The 25,273-nt window shown below is 40.1% G+C and overlaps 1 protein-coding gene across 3 annotated transcripts in view; it reads left to right on the forward strand.

Annotated features, from left to right (window-relative positions):
- Positions 1-25,273, forward strand: part of LOC135219892 (uncharacterized) — a 173,183-nt gene that overhangs the window by 30,589 nt on the left and 117,321 nt on the right. For all 3 annotated transcript variants that reach the window (XM_064257049.1, XM_064257051.1, XM_064257050.1), the window contains exon 4: positions 18,847-18,958. In XM_064257049.1, coding sequence (XP_064113119.1) covers positions 18,847-18,958 — 112 coding nt within the window. The remainder of the gene's footprint in view (positions 1-18,846; positions 18,959-25,273) is intronic.

Raw genomic sequence — 25,273 nt, forward strand, 5'->3', positions numbered from 1 at the left:
TCCTTCAAAACAACTATTGCTAGACTCCCTAAAATTGAGATATAACAATATCCACGATTTAGAAATATACTCTATTTCAAGTAGGAAAGATAAAAGTAAAAATATCAACATTGCCAAAATAAAATTTACAGGCCAAGACTTACCATTTAAAATAAAAATTCTTGGACAAAATAGAGAAGTTCGTCCTTTTGTTCCTAAACCACTACAATGTACACAGTGCTCAAGGTATGGACGCACATACAAAAGATGCCGTAATAAGGGTATATGTGCAGTCTGTGCATCAGATGACCATACCACTAATTGGAACTGTAATCAATCAAAATGTATTGATTGTGGACTAGCCCATCACGCAAAATCTAAGGAGTGTTCATTTTACCAATATAACACAGAACTTCAGTTGTTAATAAATAGAACAGGAATGTCAGTCATGGAAGCCAGACTTGAGCTAAAAGTAAGAGGCGTTAACAATCCATCCAAAACCCCCACCTTTTCAAATGTGACTTAAATCAAGACATCAAACAGCACAATGACAAACAAGATAGTTATAAAACATGGAAAACTGGATTTCATACCAATAATACTGAAACCAAAATAAAGTGATATTACAACAACCAATACCACCACTAACATAGATGATTCAGTTATCCATGGAAAAGAACTTCCAATAGAAGAAGAATTAAATAATGACGATAATCGAACTGGCAAAAAGAAAATAATTCTAGAAAGAACCCCACCTAAGGGAAAAAAAGTAAATATTGAAAATTACAATCAAATCCAGAGAGACTCCAACTACACCAGGATAAGAACATTTTAAAAAAGATATTAAACTAAACCTCATCACAAGTGGAAAATACACAATTACCCTCAATCTCAATCAAACAGCCAACATCTGGACAGTAAAGATCACTCTTTACAATTTCCATCAAATAATACTAATGAAAATCATACCATTAAACCAAACCAAAATATAACTATCACCCCCCAACCATCCACAAGACCCAAATATCCCATTAACAACAACAAAACAAATAACCCCTCAAACCAACAGTCCTTATCACTACAGAAAAGGAACAATAGAATTACAAAACCAGAAATTCTAAAGCTAGACCAAAAACTTCTGAACCAATAATTAACATTACCAAACATGCTTCATCTTGTGGTTGTAATGAATGCTTTGTAAGTACATATAACCAACTAACTACCAAGACAGAGGACACAGTACGAAATTGTATTGACAATTTTACCAAATTAAGGAAGTGCCCTTTAACACACCAACATGAGAACGAATTATGTTCTGAATCCTTAAAATACAAAAAGGAAATTATAAAATCAAAAATAGACTTATTAATATCCAACTATGAAAAACAAACAACTGCAGAATCTAATAACCAACATACAAATACAACGATTAAAAAACCACAAATAAATTCAAATGCATATAAACTACGAGATAAAGTAAAATCAGCAATCAATTTACAGAATTTAACACCAATTCCTCCCAATAATGGAATATAAAATCATTCAATGGAATATAAATGGTCTCCTAACCCGACTACGTCTGGGTGAATTACAAAGAATCATACGAGACCACAACCCAATGTGCATATGTCTACAACATATAGGAAGTAACCCTACAAATATCCAACACTATAAAATTGCCTGTTATTCACCAACTGACGGTGGAAAATTAGGCACAGCCATATACGTTCATAATAGCATTACATATGAACCTGTTGACATACCATCTATGACATATCAAATAACATCAATTAAACTGTATATGCCTGATAAAAGTAAAATCACTATTTGTAATTTATATAACCAACCAAATTTCAATGCAAATTTCAGTGATTTTTTCTGAACTTATTAGCAAAAGTATACAGGAACCATACTTATAGTAGGAGATTTTGTTTAATGCACATAATCCATTATGGGATATTAATAACCCACTGACACATCCGGAATCAACATAGAGAATACTATAATGAAACACAACCTGTATTTTGCTCAATGAAAGTGAATTTCCAACATATTTTTCAAATACACACCTAACCTTTTCTTCAATTGACATTTCATTATGTTCAAATGATGTAGCGGAGAAATTTGAATGGAACGTCCTAGACGATTCATACACAAGTGACCATTTCCCAGTCATTCTGAACTACTTAAGTAATGTCAAAATATTGCCACCTACAAGATATAATATCCAAAAAGCTAACTGGGATAAATATTTCCTATACACACGAAACATACCACCATTCCCACTTAATGAAGATCACAATACTACATGTGAATCCTTCTCAAACTTCATAATAAATGCTGCAGATAAAAGTATTCCAAAAACCAAATCACATTCCACAAAATCCCCTGTCCCATGGTGGAATCCAACATTAACAACATTAAGTAAAATAAAACATATATTGAGTCGCAATCTCAACAGACTCAAAACTCGCCTTAAATCACTCAACAAAATGCCCTATAGTATAAACATATTAAACAAAATAGTTATAACAAACATAACAATTAACCACATTAAACCACTATATAACAAATATACAGCCAAATTTAAAAAAACGGTAATAGCTGAAAAAATGGCATCATGGAAGGAATATGTCTCAAACATATCTTCAAACACATCCACAAGGGATGTCTGGCAAAAGATAAGGAAAATCAATGGAAAACATATAAGACCTCCAAGAAGTGCAATACATTTAAATGGAAAAATATACCATGATACTTATGAAATATCAAACATAATTGGGAAACATTTTGAAAACATCAGTGCTTACTCCAGCCTAGATACACACTTTCAAAATATCAGAAAAAAAAAAAAATATAATACTCAATTTTGAAACTCTTGAAGACCTGGTATATAACTATATTTTTAACATGGATGAACTAGATAATGCCATCAACTCTTGTCATCCCTCTGCACCAGGATATGATAAAATATCATTTGAAATGATAGAAAAATTAGCTCCAATAGCTAAATCATATTTATTAAAATTTTACAATAGTATCTGGCTAAAACGTGTCTTTCCTGATAAATGGAAACATGCCATAATTATTCCAATAAACAAACCAGGAAAGGATGCAATTAATCCATCCAATTATAGACCGATATCTCTAACGAGTTGCCTATGCAAAATCTTAGAAAAAATGGTTAATGCACGATTAACGTATGTAATAACCAAAGAATCCATTTTAACACCAACACAATCTGGTTCAATAGCTGGCAGATCAACCCTAGATCCCTTAACACATTTAGAAGATCATATCAAAAAAGGCTTTGAACAAAAGAAATTAACAGTAGCTATATTTTTTGATATAGAAAAAGCATACGATACAACATGAAAACATAACATCATGCAAAAACTCCACTCCAAGGGACTAAGAGGCCACTTACCAATATTTATTAAGAACTTCTTAACAAACAGGACTTTTCAAGTAAGAGTAGAAAATTCCTACTCAGTAACCTATAAACTGGAAGAAGGAATACCTCAAGGTAGTGTCTTGAGCTGTACATTGTTTGCTTTAGCAATCAATGACATTACTATAAATTTACCAAGTGGTGTAAAAAACAGTTTATATGTTGATGACTTTGTCATTTACTATACGAGTAGTAATTTGAGACATGCACAGAGAGTTCTCAGTACTGCCATTTCAAATATATGTAGTTGGACAAATTCAGTTGGATTTAAATTTTCAACTGATAAAACAAAAGCAATCGTCTTCTACAAAGACAAAAGGTGGATGAAGAACCAAACAATCAAACTGCATCTTTATAGCACTGAAATACAATTTTGTACAAAAATCAAGTATCTAGGAGTGATATTTGATCAACATTTAAATTGGAAAGAGCACATCAAATACATTAAAGCCAAGGGCATCAAAGCCCTTGCCATATTAAAAAAGTTATCACACACTAATTGAGGAGCAAAATGAGACATTTTATTAATGATATATAAGGCAACAGTCTTATCCATAATAGATTACTGCTGTCCAATATATTCATCCGCCTCAGAATCTGCATTAAAATCTCTCGATGCAGTGCACCATGAAGGCGTGCGATTGTGCACAGGAGCATTCCGATCGTCCCCAACAAACTCACTTTTGGTGGAGGCAGGTATTTTGCCCTTAAAACATCACTGTAATTTAATAACAATACAAAAAGGTCTTTCAATGCAAGCGGGATAGTCTCCTGCAGCTTACTGCTTCCAAAACTGTAATCAAGTAACAGCAGTTAATAGTACTAGCTCTTTCCCAAAAAGAGCTAGATACATAATGAACATACATAATATGGATCCAATTTTTCACCCACCAATGGAATTGCCACCACCATGGATTTTAAATCGAGTAAAGATATGTACCTCCCTGTCTTACCTAATCAAAAAGCAAATGACAAGTACGGAAATGTACCGCCAACATGCTTTGGAGCACATTAGAAGAAAAGGCAACAAATTTATGGTATATACAGACGGCTCCAAAAATAATGTTGGAGTAGGAGCATCTGCATATTCGAAAAATATGTTAATTAAAAAAAGCCTACCTTCAATATCATCAGTATTTACTGCTGAAGTCACAGCCATACAGATGGCTCTAGATATGATATCTGAGGCAAAAGCAAGTGTCTCTGTTATTTTCAGTGACTCACGTAGCGCTATAGATGCAATAAGACAGTATAAACCAGGAAACCAAATAGTACAGGAAATTCAAATAAAAATTCATCAACTCCTCCAATCAGGAATATCAATGGAAATATGTTGGATCCCAGCACACGTGGGAATAAAAGGAAATGAATATGCAGACTCTGCTGCCAAATTAGCCTGCACTATCCCTCCAACAATTTCATATGCCCCAGTGTCGGACTGGGTAAAATCTGTTAAAACATTGATTTACCAGGATTGGAAAGAAGAATGGGCCTCGGTGCCAACAACAAATAAACTTAAAAACATAAAAACTGAAGTCTATGCATGGAGGACATCCTCACAGGAGGAAAGATCAAAAGAGGTGATCCTAGCAAGGCCACGTATAGGACACACAAGATTCTCACATGGTCACTTGATGTCAACACCACATGCTGACCCAGTGAAATGTAACAGATGTCAAACACCCATGACAGTACAGCATTTGCTTGATGAGTGCCCAAATTGGACCCAGCAAAGATCTATTTATCTGCGGAGTTTGGAAATGAAAAATATTCTTGCTGAAAGCAGGGATTTTTCAATTAATAAAATCATAAATTTTTTTAATAAGATGGGTTTCTCAAATAAAGTCTTAATTTTTTTTTTTTTTTTTTTTTTTTTTCCCGTTCTCAGGATTGATCCCTGAGAACCAGCCCGAGAAGAGTCTACTTGAGACTCAGAGGTCTGGAAAAACTAACCCCTATTGATAATAATAATTTATTCAGGCTTTTACCAGGCAATTATTCATCTGTAGGATTCCTGCCGCAGCAGACCAAAATTCAAACTTTCACTAATGTAGGTAACCAGTTACCGACCACTTCCAGTAAACAGTTATGACGACATTGCACCCCTCAATTGGATGTCTGCCGGCTCCCGGGTAACATCGGTAGTTGTTCGTCATCATTTAATTGTTATTTTTGGCTTTACTGGATATTGCTGACACACAATTTTGTTGTGGTTGCTGTTTTTTCAAATTAGCTTAGTTTCTTTTTGTTTCCTTTTTTTGTTTTGTTTATTTTGCTGCCTTTTTTGCCTGAATATGTCTGATTCAAGCACATCTGGAATTAGATTTTGTGCAGATGACTGCTAAACTAGGTTAGTAAAGGGAGTATATGATCCTCACTCTAGATGTATTAATTGTAGGGGTCAGGAGTGTTTGAGGGAACTAGATGCTCTGTATGTCAGGATTGGGATGAGTAGAAGTGGAAAGTGGAAACTGGGTATTTCCCATAATAAGAAAGAAAGTGATTCAAGAAAGGAAGAGGAAGGCAGCCCTTAGAGCTGATAGTAAGGCTAATGTAGCTCCTTTGCCCTCCCCTGTATTGGCGGAGACCTCTACTTTTGCTTCTTCTCCTAGTCTTGGAAATCACCCCTATTCTCAGTCCTCTGACCCCTTCACATCCTACTACTTTGTCAGCTTCCCGTGTTGCTATATCCGATACCATTACCAGCCTCAAATCAAAGTTTCGAGAGGAAGTTAGAGTATTTGGCCAATACCATGATGGAGTTAGGTTTCCTCTATGAAATCGTTAATAGAGGAAAATGAAGTGAAAGTACCTGGCGATAGTGCTAATGCTGTGCAATCTGAGGGAGTGGCTGTCCATCCTTCCAGTTCTCCTAGACAAAGGTAACTGTCCTGCTCCCCCACCTCGGAGAGAAGACATGGGAGACTGGCGGGGCTTGCCCACAGGCAGTCGCTCCCTCCGTAGATCCTGATGTGTCGTATCAGGTTTCGACTGAACACAGCTGGAAAGGCGTCTTTTAGTGTGCAGTTGTTGTTGGACTCCAGTGGTTCGTCTTCTCCGGATTCGTGTCGCTGGGGTGGTTCCATGGCCTCTCGCCCTTTTAAAATGTCATCGACAGTAGATGAGTCCCCTATTTCTGTCAAGAGATCTAGAGATACAGTTTCCAGTCCTCACATGCCTTGTAATCATACTGTTTTGACTCGCGACTCAACTGAGGAGCAACTGGTGTTGGTGTAGACTAAAATGGTCAGTCCATTTTCAGTCGAATCGACAGTGAGTTTGGAGCCTGCTTCTACATCACAATGTAAGTCTTCATCAACTGTTTGCTCGGATCAATCCCAGCAGGAGGATCCTACTTTGGCTCCTTTTCAATAGCACTTTGAAGAGTTTTTAGCCTTCTTTAAGGGTAAGAAGCTGTCGTCAAAGAAGGAAGAGCTGGCTCTGTCACCTGTGTCTTAAGAGAATGAAGAGCATGAGCAGGATTTAGAGCAGGACTCATCTCAACCTCCGTCAGCGTGCACTTCTTTAATGAGGTTTCTTTTGGATTATTTTCCGGACCGTTTCGTAAGTTAGTCCTCTTCTCTGCAGCTAGGAAGGTTCTTCGATGCATGGATGAGTGGCTTTCTGCTAAGAGGGAACAAGGTGAAGCATCTTTTGCCTTCCTTCCTTCTTTCCTCATAAAGAAGCGTTGTCAGTCATTTCTATGTAACCAGGGAAGCTCCTTCCTTGGAAGTTTCTGCCTCCTCCCAGGGGGACTTCTCTGGCCTTGTGGATTCATGTAGTAGATGCTAGTGTTTGTGTACCTGTGTCTCCTTCCTTTTCTTCCATTGATTCATCGTTGGAAATATTGGGAGGTCCTCAGGCTGATTTATTGAGTGATGTTGTCCCCTCTTCCTTAGGTATTAATTTGCTTCCCGGGAGGGAGGAGGCTGTTTGATCTGTTTCTTTTGTTCCAGATTCGGAGGCGTTTTTCTTCATCTCCCGATATTGCTGTTCGTGATTCACCTCCAGAGGTTCTTGCTCTTTATCTAGAGTTCAAAATACATCTCCATTGCACAGACATGTGTCTGCTTCACACCGCTGTGTACGTGAACACATCCGTGAACATGTACGTGAGCCTTCTGTTGTGTGTTCAGGCTGGTGTTCCTGGTGTTGTGCTTGGTTCATCACGGAAGTCGGTGCACGGCTCCAGTCAGGACAGGTCTCTGGTGTCTTTACTGGTTGGTGCACCGGTCCCTTGGTTGCTGAGTCTTTGGTTGATGATTTGTCGCCTACAGTTGGATTGCAGAAAGCTGGTATTTCTTGAGGATCTTCTTTGGTGTTGTTGCAGGATGAAGGTGATCTGGATAAGCCTGCCTCTTCTTCACGTCATTGGTCTCCATTGCCAGAGCAGGAGGGAGAAACGCAGGAGTTTTTGTCTTACTTTGCTGAGGTTGTTGAGGTCATTTGTGGGTTCAACAACCTGGAGTGTAGGGCTCAAGCTCGGTCTGCTATTACTCCTACTTACTTGGAAGCCTTACTTGGGGCTACTCGAGATCCTAAGTCCTCTTTTCAGCTTCCCCTTTCGGAACATGTTCAGTCGGTCTTGCAGAAGATGAATGCCTTGGTGTCAGACCGGGACGGATCTCTTTGGTCAAGGGGTTCTTCCTAGTTGCTTCCTCCTCCTCTCATGAGGCACAGGAAATATTGTGCTACCAACTCTGTCTGTTTGATACCTCGACATCTTAACCCAGACGTCATACGTCTCAAGCCAGGGTTGACATTGGAGCTAGTTAGGTCGGTGGCCCCGTCCTTGTCACCGCAGGATGCTTTGGCTATGAAGTCTACAGCAGCCTCCATGTTTCAGAGTGTCATGGTTGGACTTGTGGTCGACGGCCATAGCCAAGATTGCTTCTGACAGATCTGCAGGAGGGTTGGTGAGTGCATCTTCCCTTGCCAGTTTTTTTGCAGCCTACGGGCAAGGCGTTTTCGTATGTAGTTCATCTTAGTGTCATTTTGTGGGTTAATCTTCTGCTGATCAGAAGAGACGCAGCACTGTCCAAAATGGTGAGATCAATTGACCCTTAGTCCTTGTTGGCACTCAGGAATGGGGATTTGTTGGATTCTCAGTTCCTGTTTCCACGGACTGAGCTGGAGGACGCGATATACCACCGCCAGGCTGACACGAAGGACAAGTTGGTGCATCAAGCTGTCTCCAAGTTGGAGTCTCGTTCTTGTTGACCTCCTCTTCCCCCTCCAGCACAACAACAAATGCAAGGAACATCCTGTAATAAGTTGGCTAGGAGTTTGGCTTTGGTTAGGCCCTCTCAATCTTCTCAGACTAAGTCTGACAAACATCATCCCTTTCAGCCCCATTTACAAGCCAAGGAGGGGCTCAAGAGGTAGAGGCAGGGGAGGTCATCGATAGGTTGGGCGCCTCTCCCTGTCATTTGCTATGGTTAGGGGGTTGCCTGGCTGGCCAGTGGGCCAAGTGGCAGAGTTACGGCGTAGAGAAGTGGGTAGTAGATGTTCTTCGGGTGGGATATCTACTACTGTTCGACTTCTCTCCCCACTCTCGGCCAGACCTTTGTTCAGGCAAATTTATGCCCCCAATTCTCCGAAGTTGTTAGCTCTCCGGGAGGTGCAGAAAATGCTGGACAGGGGTGCAATAGAGGAAGTCGTGTGTCCGTCTCCAGGGTTTTACAGTCACATCTTCTTGGTGCTGAAAGCATCAGGAGTTAGAGACCAGTGATTGATCTATCCACCGTGAATCATTTTGTCAGGAAGATGAGGCTCAAGATGGAGACCCTACGATTGGTGTTGGCTGCAGTGAGGGACAACGACTTCATACTGTCGATAGATCTAAAGGACACATAATTCCAAATCCCTATGCATCCATTGTCCAGGAAGTTCCTCCACTTCTCTCTTGGAGAGAAAGTGTTCCCGTTCAAGGTCTTATGCTTCAGGTTGACCACGTCCCCTCAGGTGTTCACAAGAGTCCTCTCCCTCTTCTCGACTTGGGCTCATTCTCAAGGGATCCGTCTGCTGAGGTACCTCGACAACTGATTGGTCTTAGCGGGTTCCAAGGAGAAACTGCTGCAAGACAGGGATCGTCTACTTCAGTCTTGTCTGGGACTTGGCATTATGGTGAACCTGGAGAAATCGAATCTTATCCCTGGTCAGAGAATTCTTTATCGAGGTATGGTCATCGATACAGTAGTGCCAAGGGTTTTTCCGTTGGACCAGAGGTTGGAGAAGTTGCAGAAAGTGGTTTGCACTTTCCTGTCACAGCCAGATCAGTCAGCTCATCAGTGGCAGGTTGTTCTGGGGATTGTATCTTCTCTGTAGAAGCTGGTCCCTTGTGGGCTACTTCATCTTCGGTCTCTGCAGTAGAAACTGAGGGACTTCTGGTCTCTGGTGGGGGACTCCCCTCTGCTAAGGGTTCACCTGTCCCTAGAGGTGAGGGAAGATCTTTGTTGGTGGTTAGATGATGAGAATCTTCTGGAAGATGTTTCTCTGCATTCTCTGCCTCTGGACTTTCTTCTGTTTTCAGATACCTCCCTCGCAGGTTGGGGCACTCATTTAGGTGGCCTCATTACTTCAGGTGTTTGGGGTCTGGAGGACAAGCTGCCACACTTTAACGTGTTGGAGTTGAAGGAAGCCTTTCTTGGTCTGAAGGGATTCCAGAAGGTAGAGGGTCATTCTGTAGTTCTCATGTCGGACAACACCATGATGGTCGCTTATGTGAACAAGCAAGGGGTCTGGTTTCACGTCAACTCCATGCTTTGACAGTTGATTCACCAATGGGCGGTTAACAGTTCGGTGGAGCTCTCAGCCAGGTATATCCTAGGCAAAAGGAATGTGATCACAGACAACCTAAGTCATCGGACCAAGTTCTAGGCACAGAGTGGTCCCTACATCAGGTCATAGCAGACAGGCTTTTCCAGGTTGGGAGAGGCCTATGCTGGATCTCTTTACAACCCAGTTCAACAAGAGGTTGGGAGCTTATTGTTAAGTGGTTCCGGATCCTCTGGCGTTAGCAGAGGACTCTTTTCAACATCCGTGGAACAATCTGGAAGTGTATGCCTTCCTCTTGTTTTGTTTGATCTGCTAGTGCTGAACAGGATGATGAGTTCGCAAAATCTCAAGATGACATTGGTGGCTCTCCTGTGGCTGCAGGCGGAATGGTTTCCGGATCTGCTGTCGTTGTCGTCGGAGGTTCTGAGGGAGATTCCCCCTTGGCGGCATCTTCTTTGCCAGCCACACATAGAGAGATTTCACCAGTCAGTAGAATCCCTGCCTCTTCACGGTATGGAGACTATCAAGTATCTCCTCCAAGCGAGAGGCTTTTCTCAAAAATCAGCAGGGCATATGCCTAGCAATCGCACGAAATCTCCCTATGCAGTTTACCAAGGTAAATAGGGAATCTACTTTGATTGGTGTCGTAGACAGGGTTTCTCTCTACTCAAAACCTCTGTTCAGCGCACAGCAGACTTTTTAGTCTTCCTCAGGGATGAGAAAGGCTTATCCATCTCTGCTATTATGGGCTACAGAGCAGCCCTGAGTTTAGTGTTACATCTTAGAAGTGTTGACATCTCTTCATCCTGGGAACTCTCCCTGTTGTTCGAAGGCTTTGAGCAGTCCTGTTCCCCAAGAGAGCTTAGACCTCCAACTTTTTATGTTTTCTTGGTCCTACGGAGTTTCACTAAAGCTCCCTATGAGCCTTTACGTCGTTCATCAGACAGGAACTTGACGCTCAAGATGGTTTTCCTCCTGGTCTTGGCTCCTTCAAAGAGAGTAGGGGAGCTACTTGGCCTGAGCTATAATGTGGAACACACCAGGTGTTGGGGATCAGTGAACTTCGAATTTGTCCCGAAATTCGTGGCTAAGACCCAGAATCCCTTGGTACAAGATGACAGATTTGCTTCCTTATCCATTCCATCTTTGGATGACTTTGTGGGCGGTGATTCTCAGGAGCTCTTATAAGTCCTGTCAGGGCCCTGCATTGCTATCTTAAGAGGACGCGACATCTCAGACCAGGGTGTCATAGACTTTTTGTTAGCACAGGGCATTCTAAGAAAGAGGTTTCCAGGAATACAATCTCTTTCTGGATACGTGAGGCTATCAGGCAGGCGTATTTGTCTCTTAATGGTTCTGTCACCGAGTCTGTGCAGCTAGAACACATGACATCAGAGGTATTAGCTCCTTGCTGGCATTCAAGAAAAATTTTGCTGTTCATAGTTCTGAATGCTGGTACTTGGTTATGTCAGTCAACGTTCACCTCTTTTTATCCTAAGGATGTTGTCCACAGGTCTATGGACTCCTTTTCCTTAGGTCCTGTGGTGGCTGCCCAACAGATTGTGTAACTCATCGTTGCCTCTCACCTGGCAAATGTGTATCTTACCTAAGATGGTTGTGTGGAAGAGAGAATGAGTGAGTTGGCTGGTCTTTTTCTTTCTCTTATTCCTTTCCTCTTCCTATGGGCGGGTTAAGGAATAGACACGTCATTCACTGGACTGGTCTGATACAGGTGAGTAAGGTAGTCATACTGGTAGTTTTGTTTGCTCTGTGTTATCAAATGCAGTGGAACCTCGACATACGAAAGATTCTACCCACGGAAAATCCAAGTTACGAAAGCAAAGACAAAGATTTTTTTGCGTCTGTATACGAAAATAATTCAGGTTGCGAAAGGGTAAAGTCCGAGATTCGCCCGGACCACCGAGAACAATTTTAAAACTCGCGCGCCACCAACTGAGTAGACTTGCCACCATCCTCCCGCTCTCCCGTTGGTTCCTGATGCTAGTCACTACCATAAGATCCTGCTCTCTTATTGGCCAGCATCCTGCCTCTATGTAAAGGCGTTCCTTGACTATTTTTTGCTGCAGCGTTATCGTAAACACTGGAATTCGTTCGTTCACATATACGTATTTTGTTTGTTAAAGTAAATTCGTGTTGGTGATTTCGCTTTCATTGTACTGTAAGTTACTTTATCGTGTTGTGTGTGAACTTAATTACTTACTTTAGTAGCCATGGGTCCCAAGGATGTTGCCTAAGTTCACGGAAAGAAGAGGATGCTTTGTATGGAGAACAAAGATGGAGATAATCAAGTGTTAATGTTTTCTGCCATTTGTTAGTGTATTTCGTTAAGTTTAGTGTTAATGTTTTCTGCCATTTTTTAATGTTTCGCAAAGTTAAGTGTTCATGTTTTCTGCCATTTGTCCTCCTCCTCTGTCTCCACTTTCGGAGATCGCCTCACTCAAAAGGTAAGGTTCCACATTTTACTACATATGTACTTACGTAAATTATTTCTTGTACCATGTACACTAATACACTTTATTTACAGGTACGTACTACAATAAAGGTTATGTTAGGTATTGAATGGTCCAAATTGTTGTATCTCATTGTTTATTGGTCAATTTAGCTTTATTATAAAATTTACTTTGGTGTTTTTGTAGGGCTTGGAACGAATTAGGCAATTTACTTGTAAAACATAGTTCAAGATACGAAAAAATCACGTTACGAAGGCCGCTTCGGAACAGATTAATTTCGTATCCTGAGGCACTACTGTAATCAAACCCTCTATTCAGTAGCAAATACACTGCTCCCTAGCATGGGGGAGTGAGGAGTGATAATGAATCTTTGGTTTATTTGGTTTGTTATCGAACAGTAAGAATTTTTCTTTGGTTCCCTAATGCAATGAATCTGCTCATAAATCATTGTGTAAAACCCAGTTGGCTGACTTGTTGGATATTGGTTTATCTATCTTCTCATGGGCATTGGTCCACCTCCTGTATATATTTCTTCTTGGAGGTGGGCTGGTGGGTTATCCCTTAGCCAGTTTAGAATGCCTGTACCTCCCACCAAGTATAAGTCTATCCTATTGTTAAGACCAAAGGTTTGTTTTGCGTATGAACAAATGACAAACGTTTTAAAACATTTTGTATTTTTCGTAGCTAACAAACCTGAGATATTAATGTTTTACTGCCCAACTCTAGCTGCCCCTCTGTCATCTTATGACATCCTGGGTTGGGAAGGATTAATGTGATGGCGTGGGGTACGCGGTCTTTGAATGGCTTTCACCCAATATGCACACGCATTGCGAGATTTCACAGATTCCTTGCTTTACAATCTCTGATTGTTTAACCGGTTCCAGTTAGGCCCTTGAAAATTATCCTATTGTTAAGACCTCAGGTTTGTTAGCTATGAAAAATACAAATTATTTTTAAAACTTTTTCATTTTTTCAGGTTTTTCCATTCCCCAGAAGAGTGTAGGATGGCTTAAAGAAAGTGAATTTATTTGTCTCTCCCAACCTGCTCAGCCACTCAGTAGATGAGTCTGCTGGGGATGCTAGCCTCTCTAGATTAGTTTGTGAGGTTGGGAAGGTTGCACTTGAGATCACTGCAATTCTTCCTAAGAATCAATTGGGATCAGAAAACAAACCAAGGTCTCTGTATTTTTTTTATAACAGAGAAGATAAAAGAAGACCTGAGGAGGTGGAACTCTGTTGACATACTTCTGGAAGGAAAATCGCTCTTTGTTGTGAACCCTGACCTAAGAGTTCTTTTCAGATGTATCAGATCTAGGTTGGGGAACTCTTCTGGAGGGAAGAGAAGTGGTGGGTGTGTGGTTGCATCAACATAGAGGAATTGAGAGCAATTTGTCTGGGCTTACAGCACTTCTCGAATGAAGTCCGCAACAAAAACGTAGTGATTTTCTAGGACAACACTACGGCTTTGACTTATTTCAGACTTCAAGGGGGAACTCATTCATTTTCACTGTACAAACCAACAAGGGAACTGCTTCTTTGGGTAGACAGAAGCAATACCATGTTGATGACTCTCTTCATTCAGGGGAAACATGACGTGATAGCAGACAATTTTAGTTATCAAAATCAAGTTCTTCCCCCAGAATGGACACTGGACAGTCGGGTATACTCCAAACTGTAGAACTTGTGGGGAAGACTGATTTTGGACCTGTTTGGAACATCCAGGAACAATCGTCTGCCTCTATAATGTTTCCCAGTTCAAGATCCACTGGCTTAGGGAGATAGATGCGATGATGGTGAATTGGGCCAACCTGGATCTCTATGCATTTCCCCCGTTCGGGATGATAAGTGAAGTCTTATGGAAATTCCAGTCCCATCAAAATATCAGGATGACCCTGGTGGCACCATTCTGGCCAAAAAAGGAATGGTTCCCGGAGCTTCTCAGTCTGTTAGTGGACTTTCCAAGACTCCTTCCTATGATTCTAAGTCTGCTCAGACAACCCCACTACAGGAGATTCCATCAAGGGTTATTCACTTTGGCCCTGACAGGGTTTTAACTATTGTCAAACTTGTCCGAGCAAAAGGGTTCTCTAGAGAAGCAGTGAATGTCATCACTAAATGCAGACATAATTCAAAGGACAGAGTCTACCAGCCAAAATGGTCTGTTTTTAGACTGGCGTAAACGACACATCTCTTCTAAAACGACTTCAGTGAAAGTTGTGCATTTTTTGTTATATTTAAGATTGTCAAAAGGCCTTGCAATATCTACTATTAAGGGCTATAGGGCAATGCTCCGGTCAGTGTTTAGACATAGAGGTGTAACATTTCTGAAGATTGTGATATCTCTGACGTAGTAAAATCTTTCAAGAATTTTAAAGTTATCAAGAAAGACTCATGCCCTTAGAACTTAGATGTAGTGCTTAAGTGGCTAAAGTGGATAGAGAGTGCGCACTTTGAACCAATCCACTCATCTTCGCTGAGAGACAATACTAGATGAACGTTTTTAGTGGCTCTGGCTATGGCTAAGAGAGTGAGTGAGCTCCACACAATGGATAAAAGGATTGGTTTATCTAACAGAGATGCAGTTTGCTCTCTTTATCTTGACTTTTTAGCTAAAAATGAAAACCCAATATGCCCCTGGCCTTGGTTGTTTACCATTAAAAGTTTTACAGACATTCTGTAGACAGAAGATGATGAGAGAGCTCTATGCCCAGTGAGAGCTCTCAGATATTATCTTAACCCTCTTACGCCGAAGGGGTATAATAAAAATCGTCTCCCGTATGCCGAGGGGGTCTCGGAGTGAGCGCCGAAGCGGAAAAAATATTTTGTTCAAAAAATCACAGCTCGCTTAGTTTTCAAGATTAAGAGTTCATTTTTGGCCCCTTTTTTCGTCATTGCGTGAAGTTTAATATGCAACCATCAGAAATAAAAAAATATCATTATCATATATAAATAATGCAATATATGATAGCATGAAAACAAAATTTCATATATAATTGTATTCAAATCGCGCTGTGAGCAAAACGGTTAATTTTTTTCGTTGTTTTGTACACTAAATTGCGATCATTTTGGTATGTAACACATTGTAAGACGATCAAAGCAACACAAGAGAAAATATTATCACAAAATGATGCATGAATTCGTAACGCGCGGATGTTAAAATTTTTTTTTTTTTCAAAAATTCACCATAAATCTAAATATTGTTCTAGAGACTTCCAATTTGTTTCAAAATTAAGATAAATGATTGAATGTTACTATACTGTAAGTGTTTTAGCTTACAATTGCAGATTTTGACCATTTCGGACGAGTTAAAGTTGACCGAATGTCAAAATTTTTATATAAATTTTTTTATATGCGAATATTTCGAAAATGAGAAAAGCTACAACCTTCAATTATTTTTTGTTGTATTCTACATGAAATTGCTCACATTTTTATATATAAAACTCTATGAAACACCTAATATGAAACTGAGCAAATATAACGAGAATGCGACGTACACATTTCGGAGATTTGCGGCGGAGAATTCGCATGCAGAGGGAAGGAAAGTTATTTTTAAAAATTTACCATAAATATAAATATTGTGCTAGAGACTTCGAATTTATTTCAAAATGAAGATAAATGACTGAATATTACTATACTGTAAGAGTTTTAGCTTACAATTGCGTTTTTCAACTATTTCGGTAGTCAAAGTTGACTGAACGTGGTTTTTTTTTCTATTTATTGTGATTTATATGCAAATATTTCGAAAATGAGAAAAGCTAGAACCTTCAATCATTTTTTGTTGTATTTTACATGAAATTGCGCACATTCTCATATATAAAAATTTATGTAACAGCTAATTTAGAATGGTGCAAACATTACGACAATCGCACAAAAAAATTTCTGATTTTTTCGTAAGAGTTACCGCACGGACGTAAGGAAAATGTTTTTTTTTTTTTTTTTAATAAACTCACCATAAATCAAAATATTGTGCTAGAGACTTCCAATTAGTTGCAAAATGAAGGTAAATGATTGAATATTACTAGGATATAAGAGTTTTAGCTTACAATTGCATTTTTTGACCATTTCGGTAGAGTCAAAGTTGATCGAAGTTTGAAATTTTGGCACTTATCGTTATTTATATGAAAATATTTCAAAACTAATAAAAGCTACAATCATGAGTATTTTTTTGTTGTTGTAATCTACATGAAATTGCGCACATTTTCATATATAATACTCCATGTTACGGCTAATTTAAAATGGTGCAAAAATTATGTCAAAGTGATGAAATAATTTCTGAGATGTGTCACTGATACTTTTTAGTATGATAAGAAAGAAATTCGCGCTTGCATGCCTGCGTAACGACTGTAAACAAAACAACGCCTTGATCCGTGAGCTCCCAGCATCCCCCAAGGCGCGTGATTCAAAAGTTTTTGCCTTGTAGGCCTATAAGTATTTTTCCGCAAAAATTTTAATAAACTTTTTTATGTCGACGTTTAATACGTCCAATCGGCACCCGGGAGACAATTTATTTTGACGTTTAATACGTCCAATCGCCGTAAGAGGGTTAATAGAACAGACAAGATAAGAGGTCCGACAAGTAATTTATGATGCTTTGTATAAAACCCTTCAAGAGCTTTATCCAAGAATGCAATTTTATTCGTTTTGAGAGATTTAATAGAGGTTCACTCTTAGATTGGGGAGGATGTCATGTTGATATTAAGGGTCTGACTGCATGACATTAGTCACTACATCGGTAGCATTCAAATGTAATCTCTACCTTGCGTCTATTTTACAGGGCACGTACTGGAAATGCAGATCGATAATTGCAATGCATTATTTACGTGATGTAGAGACTGTTTATGAAACGTGCAGTACACTAGGATCATTGTCCATTGCTGGTGAGGTGTTTCGTGAGGAAGTGTAGAAAGCATTCCTTCTTGAATTTTTCTCTTTGCCTTGTCTAGGGTGTTGAGTCCTTGAGGAGCCTGGGGGCTACAATTTACTAGGGGTGCCCACCAGATCTTAGTGTTAGTGGTAGTAGTATATTTTTTGTCTTAATTTAATGTTAGTGTAGGTGAATAGTTTGCATCTGATTTTGTGTTTGTACTGTGCCCTGGGCAGGGGCAATCTTGTATATGTTGTTAAAGGTTGGTTAATTCCATTGTCACAAGAACATGAATACAGCAGACCCCATATTCGCCAACTCATGCATTCACGGATTTCTCTCTGGAACATTTCCTCGCATTATTCCCGGAAAATTCACCTGTTGGCTGTATTTTTCCTTGAGAAATATCTCCAAATTCCTTTTTTTTTTTAATCAGTTTCATCATAAAATGCACTTTTTGTGATAAAACTTAAAAAAACCAGGTATCAAAATTTTTAGTGGGTTTTTCTTGAATTTTAACTAACAAAATAGGAGGTTTTAAGCATTTTTATAGATATTCCAACTATTTGCGGGTTCTAACTCTTTACGGGGGGGGGGGGGGGGGGGGGGGGGGTTGTCTGGAACGCATTCCTCACGAATACAGGGGGACCACTGTACTTTGTTAGTGTTCGGAGCTCTCCTTTGCTGCATAGCACCCACTACAGTAGAGGAGATCCTGGCTATACCACTGTGCTGCTACTATGTTGAGATGAGTGCCATCCAAAGGCAGTATCTACCTGCAGCTGCTCTCTCAACAGGTAAGGAACAACAAGCATTTGTGTAAATGCTAGCCCATTTTTCCAGTTCTCTTACATATTAAAATTACTACATTAAATTACTTCATTGGTTTGAGATATTTTTCGTCCTTGAATCCCTCCTCCAGTTAATATGGATCCAGCTAAGTAATTACTGGATAAGTTACTTTTATAAGAATGATATTTTTGTAATAAAATGAGATTTTATATCTTACCCAGTGATTATGAACAAATTCCACCTGCCTCCCCTCACATGTATTAGGGCTTAGGGCATAAACATAATTGGTCTCTGGTTTGTAGTTGTTCCTCTCTTACCCCAAAAGTGGGAGGGCTAATCACTTACATAAACAAAAGACTATCGCTACCATTAGTTTTCAAAATTTAAGCTGCTGTCGAGTAGAAACACGTAGCTTATAAGTAGTTACTACTGGGCAAGTATATATAAAATCTTGTTTTATGATAAAGATATTTTTACCTGATTGAATCTACTTTCTACTAATCTTACCACAGGTAATGGTGACTTTCCAGAGGGTAATGAAGAATATGCTCAAGTGTCATCAAATCTCTTCACTGATACAGCTTGTGAAAATCCAAGTTTGGTATCTTGTATGCAGTGTTGCAGGTATGTCATTCATGTGTTTGAATTGATGACAAGTACAGTATCATTATTTATATGTAATGTTTTAGGTTATGTAGCGTTGAAATGATAAATTTTCAACAAGTTCTAGTACTTATTTTTATTGTAGATGATGTATAATTTTTTGGATATTTGGTTGAAAACATAAGACACTTCAGCAAAGTGCTTATGGCCATGATGAAAGTGAAGCAAGATCTTTTGCCTTTACTCTGAGGCGTTCTTAAACAAATTACGTAGAAAAGAAAACAGAATTACAAAAAGACTGTTTTACAAAAAATTAAAAGCAGTACAGTACACGGTACAAACATTTAAGGAATACAAAGGTTTAAAGTTTGGATTTGCTAAGGAGAGGTTAATGACATTGACATAAATCACTGAAAGTATTTAGTTTTTCTTTTAAATTTCATTTAAATAACACGTTAGTAGGTTTTAAAAGGCTTATATGAGACAATATTTTTTATATCTTATGGTCCTATGGGACCAAACAATATTATGTAATTCAATTTTTGCTTCAAGTGTATAAATTTTTTTTTTTTTTTTAATTAATCTTACAAACTTTTAAAGTTAGGTTTATCTTCGCTCTGTTATGTGCGATCGGCATTTTAAAAAATCAAAATACAATTGGCTGACCTTCTAAGACTGTCTCTGTAATCACCTGTGTCCCACCAGATAGTGCTGGAATGTTTACGTTCCGGTCAGATTTCTTCATGCCATGTTCTTATACAGATGGTAAATTGGCATTAGTAATATTTTGATAATTTGTAGCTAATTTTCTCCTGCTTGTTTTCCTAATCTGGTGGAACCTTTTTGGGGTCCTGGCCTGAGCTTCCCAAACCAAGATGGTGCGGGGAAATGGAATTGTTGATGTCCTTCTTTTCTTTGTCTGATCTTGGATTGAGGGCTCATCTCACGAAAAAAAAATGGCGAAAGAATTGAGCGGCGGCTCTAGGACTGTTCCTTCTACTGAAAGGGAAGGGTTGTCTTTTTGGAGGAGGTCTAGTTGGGGAGGATGGTACAAAAAAATCAGCATTCCCTCTCCTGTCAGAGATCGCCTGTTCAAGCAAGTCTTGGCTGAAATATCTGACAAAGGGCTATTCCATAAAGAGGACTAAATATCAGAACACGCATTTTTCTGAGCTACTGACAGAAGAGAATTTCATCTCTTTAGGAGCTATTAATGTCATGCAAAGCCCTCGTGAAATGAAACACCTGTCGATCACTCTCCTGGTTTGGCTGAAAGAAGGGAATACTTAAATGTCGAGATTGTCCCACTGATGTTGGAAGGTGTCCTACATGACAGTATTTTTGTCTGGAACTGAAAAGTAGTAAATGGGGTTAAGTGTGGTCTTTGATGTCGCAAATAGATCCAGTGTGGGGCCTGGCCACAACTGGAGAAGTCCATTCGCCACCAGTTGGATTAATGACCACTCCGTTCCCACCACCTGTCCTAACCAGCTCAAGGTGTCTGCCACGATGTTTTTCTTCATGGGAATGTACCTGGCAGTCATATTTATTCCATTGAATTCCAATCAAGCAAGGAATCTTGAGAGCTAGTTTGTTCAACAAATGGAAATTGAAAGTGTTGAGGGATTTATGGGTGACATCTTTCAAACAAAAGGAAATGAATGTGGTTTGTCTGTTCCAAACCCCAGTTCGTAGGATTTAGTGAACCACATAATTCTTCTTAAATGCCACCGAAGGGCCAATACACCAGACGTCATGAGCTGTAATCTATACAGGGGTTGTAGAAACATTCTCGTAAGAGAAGTAAACTCTTCTAATGACTCCCCTTAGCCAGAAAGAGATTTGTGTTCCTTGAAATCCTCCTCTTTAGCATGACCTGTGCTTATGAAAAGTCTGCATTGTGTAGGTCTAAGGATAGCCATACACTTTAAGTAGGTCCTTACAGCATGCACCAGACATAGGAGCATCTCTTGGTCATCATCCACGAAGTCCTTAAGAGAGGGAATAGAATCTGAGGCAGTTCTAATGGGCTCATAAGGACATTTAGTTAAAGATGTTAACATCTTGGTGATTTCCCAATCAGGAGGTTTCAAACTTCGAGGAAGGCAATGTTTCTCAAAATTCTTCATCTTATCTGAAATCTCCCAAGACAATAAGAGGTCTATATATCTTGCTCTAAAAACCTTTGAAAGAGCAGACCCATAACCTTTCACAGCTGTAACTAATAGGTTTTTCTCATTTCTTAGAAAGAGAAGAAATTCTGCTACGTTCTTGACAGTACTAGTCTTGAGGGGATGTAAAATCCGCTTACTGCACCAACCCAGGAAGACTCACCATTTTCCTTTGTAAAGATTGAGGGATTGTTCTCAAACTGAGCTGGCGATAACTGTTGCAACTTTTATAGAAAAGCCCTTCTTTCCAAGGAGTTACTTGATAGCCTCCAGCCGTGAAGTTGAAGTGACCCTAGAGTTACCGGTAGAAGTCTTGGGATGTCTATGAGAAGATGTAGTAGATCCGTGTACCATTCTGCTTGAGGCCACATTGGGGCCTACTAATATTACCCGAAGCCCTTTGTGGAGTGAAGCACCTGTTGATCACTCTCCTGATTTGGCTGAAAGGAGGGAATACATAAATGTCTAGATTGTCACAATGATGTTGGAAGGTATCCTACATGACAGCATTTTTATCTGGGACTGGAGAGCAATAAAGGGGTAAACTTTAGTTCCTTGATGTCGCAAACAGATCAAATGTAGGCTCCAGCCGCAACCTGAGGTCTGTTGGCCACTCAAATTGAGTAATGACCACTCCATTCCCACCACCTGTCCTGATATGCTCAAGGTGTATGCCACAAGGCACTTAGAGTCCCCTCCCCCCCTCCCCGGCACAGCCTTCTGATTTAAATACATGTAGGATGCTACCACCAGTCAGTGAAGTGTCTTTCACTGCACGGCTGGAGACTATCCAGCATCTCTTGCAAGCGAGAGTATTTTCTTGCCGCACAGCAGCAGGGATGTCTGGATACCTGCAACAGTCCTCTGCAGCTGTGTACCAGGGGAATGGGACGTCTTCTGTTATTGTTGTTGTAGATGGGGTCTCCCTCTGGTCAGAGCTACTTTTCATCAGGTAGCAGACTTCCTCGTCTTTTCTTTGCTGAGAGAAGCTCCTCTCGTATGAGCTGTAAATGGCTTATGGCTACCTCGGGCTAGCCTAGTCTTACACTTGAAAGGTGTAGATATCTCATCACTGGAGATTTCCCTGATGAAGAGCTTCAAAAGGCCTTGCCCTTCCAGGGAACTTGGGCCCTCCTGAGTGGGATGTGACTCTTGTTCTGAGGAGGGAGCCTGACTCATGTACCATATGAGCCTCTACGATAGTCTTCAGACAGGGATCTGACCATCTAGACATCTTCTTGCTTGCTCTGGCATCAGCGAAGAGAGTAGGTAAACTTGATGGTCTTTCCTTTTGATGCGAAACACAGGAGATGAGGATCAGTTATACTCAATTTCATCCTAGATTTCATAGCAAAGACTCAGAATCCGTCAGTTCCTGTTGCCCAATTCGAGTCCATCATGATCCCCATACTAGAGGACTTTATTGCCAATGATCCAGACAAGATGCTACTCTGTTCAGTTAGGGTGCTGTAGTACTGCGTCAAGAGGACTAGACATCCCAGGCCCGAGAGTGGATGAATCTTTCTTAGTATTGGCTCAACCAAGAAAGAGGTGTCAAAGAACACTGTTCTCTTTCTGGCTTTGTGAGGGGATCAAACTAGCTTGCTCTGCTTCAAGCGAGGAGAACACCAGTCCATTCCAGGCAAAGGCCCACGAAGTCAGAGGTATTGCTCTGTCCCTCGAATTTAGGAAGAGTCTGTTGTTTTCTCAGGTACTGAAGGCAAGGGTGTGGTCGCACCAGACCACCTTCAACTCCCTCCACCTTCGGGACATTGCCCACAAGTCCAGGACACTTTTTCATTGGGTCCTTTGGTGGTTGCTCAACAAGTTGAGTAGCAAGACTTACTTGGCTCCTCTAAGAGGACAAAGAGCATCTCACCCAGGGTGTATGGTTGTGGAAGAGAGTGTACATATGTGAGTGACTGGACTCCCCTTCCTGACTCCCTTCTCTTTCCTCAACCTTCCTCTCCCTGCAGGCAGAGGATAAGTTACCAGGCCGTCACATGCTGGAACTGGCGTCAATGCAGGTGAATGTCACATTGAATACCCATTCTATTCTATAGATACTAATTTTAGGTATATGTATTGAAGCAATCCTCTCTCTGACAAGGGGAGAGAGTACCTGACAATAAATGAAACCTTATACTACATTGCTTTACTGTTTCTGACATTCAAGGTTCAACCTAGCCCCTTTTTTAATACTAATGTTGTTTTACATCCATTCATTTGAAAAGGCCCAGAGGTCTGACTGCTGAAGATGCAGTTCCCATACTCCGTTCAGCATGTCAGAGGCATGCTTCTCTTCCTTGATCTACTTGGCTGGGAAGAAGACCCAGGCGCAGCAAACTACCAGTCAGTTCAAAAGCTTACTCGGATCCATTCCACCAAGAAGTAAGTCTTCCTATGTAAAGACTGATGGTTTGTATATTGCATAGAAACAAATGACAAATTTTTTAAGTACAGTGGTACCTCGAGATACGAAAGGCTCAACTTACGAAAAACTCGAGATACGAAAGCTGACACGAAAAATTTTACTGCTCTACATACGAAAAGTTTTCAAGATACGAAAGGCTTCTGAAAGTCCGAGATTCGCCCGATAACAATTTTGAAACTCGCGCCGCGCACCGCCATCTTAGTTCTAGTAGACTCGCCACCATCCTCTTGCTCTCCCATTGGTTCCTGATGCTAGCCAAGCCATGAGATCCTCTCCTATTAGACGGCATCCCTCCCATCATGCATCTTACGTGCTGGCGTACCTTCGCTCGGCCACTTTGCACCCGAAGCTTTATCCTACGCATGCGGCATTCGTTCGGTCCAACGATTTCGTTTAGTATCGTAAATTCGTTAGTGATTTCGTTGTGCTACTTTATCGTGTTGTGAGAACCTAATTAGTATACGTACTACATACGTAACGTAATTACGTACAGTACATACATATTAGTCATGGGTCCAAAGAAAGTTGCTGAAGTTCACAGAAAGAAGAGAATGCTTTCTATGGAGACAAAAATGGAGATAATAAAAAAAATATGAAGCTGGCTTGCGGTTGAGTGTGATCGCTAAGGAATACGGCCGAAATCCGTCGACGATAGGCACCATCCTTAAGCAGAAGGAAGCCATCAAAGCAGCTACACCTTCCAAGGGCGTGACTATTTTGTCCAACAAGAGGAGCCATGTGCATAATGAAATGGAAAGGCTGCTTCTTGTATGGATCGAGGACAAAGAAATCGATGGCGATATGATAACCGAGACGGCAATCTGCCAGAAGGCCAGCGCTATTTTCGGCGATTTGATTGCCCAAACCGAAGACGACGGCGGAGAGGGGACATCAACGGCAACCCCAGAGTTCAAGGCTTCTCATGGGTGATTCGAAAAATTCCGTAAACGGACTGGCATCCATTCGGTGGTGAAGAAATTGAAATTACGTAAAGTATAAAAAAGTAAAAAGAAATTTAAAAATAAAAAAAAGACAAAATAAATTTTATTTTAAGTTTTTTGTAAAGTGTTACAGTTTTGTTAATGTGTTTTGTAAAGTTTAGTTTGTTTTTCTGACATTTTTTTATGTGTTTCATAAAGTTAAGTGTACGTATCTGCCGTTTGTCCTCCTCCTCCTCTCCCGCCACTTTCGGAGATAGCCTCACTCGAAAGGTAAGCTTCGACATTTTACGTTACAGTAATAATATTTCTTGTACACTAATATACACTTTATTTAGAGGTTTTGCATTTTAATTATTAAGTTACGTATTGAATGGTCCAAATTGTTGTAGAATTTCATTGTTTATAGGTCAATTTAGCTTTATTATGAAATTTACTGGGGTGTTTTTGGAGGGCTTGGAACGGATTAGCCATTTTACATGTAAAATGTGGTCCAAGATACGAAAAACTCGATACGAAGGGCGCCTCGGAACGGATTAATTTCGTATCTCGAGGTACTACTGTAATTTGTATTTATCGTAAATACAGTTGACCCCAGTATTCATGGGGATGTCAACCATGACCCCCCACAAATAACTAAAATCTGCGAATACTTGGAACCCTTTTAAAATCGCTTATAACTGCCCATTTTGATAGTTCAAGCACCAAAAAGAGTCACTAAAAATGCTTATAGCTGAGTATTTTGATAGTCTTATAACAAAAAATGCTTTAGTCATGAAAATTATGAAAGTAT

Source organism: Macrobrachium nipponense, chromosome 1, assembly GCF_015104395.2.
Source record: "Macrobrachium nipponense isolate FS-2020 chromosome 1, ASM1510439v2, whole genome shotgun sequence".
NCBI classification, from domain to species: domain Eukaryota; kingdom Metazoa; phylum Arthropoda; class Malacostraca; order Decapoda; family Palaemonidae; genus Macrobrachium; species Macrobrachium nipponense.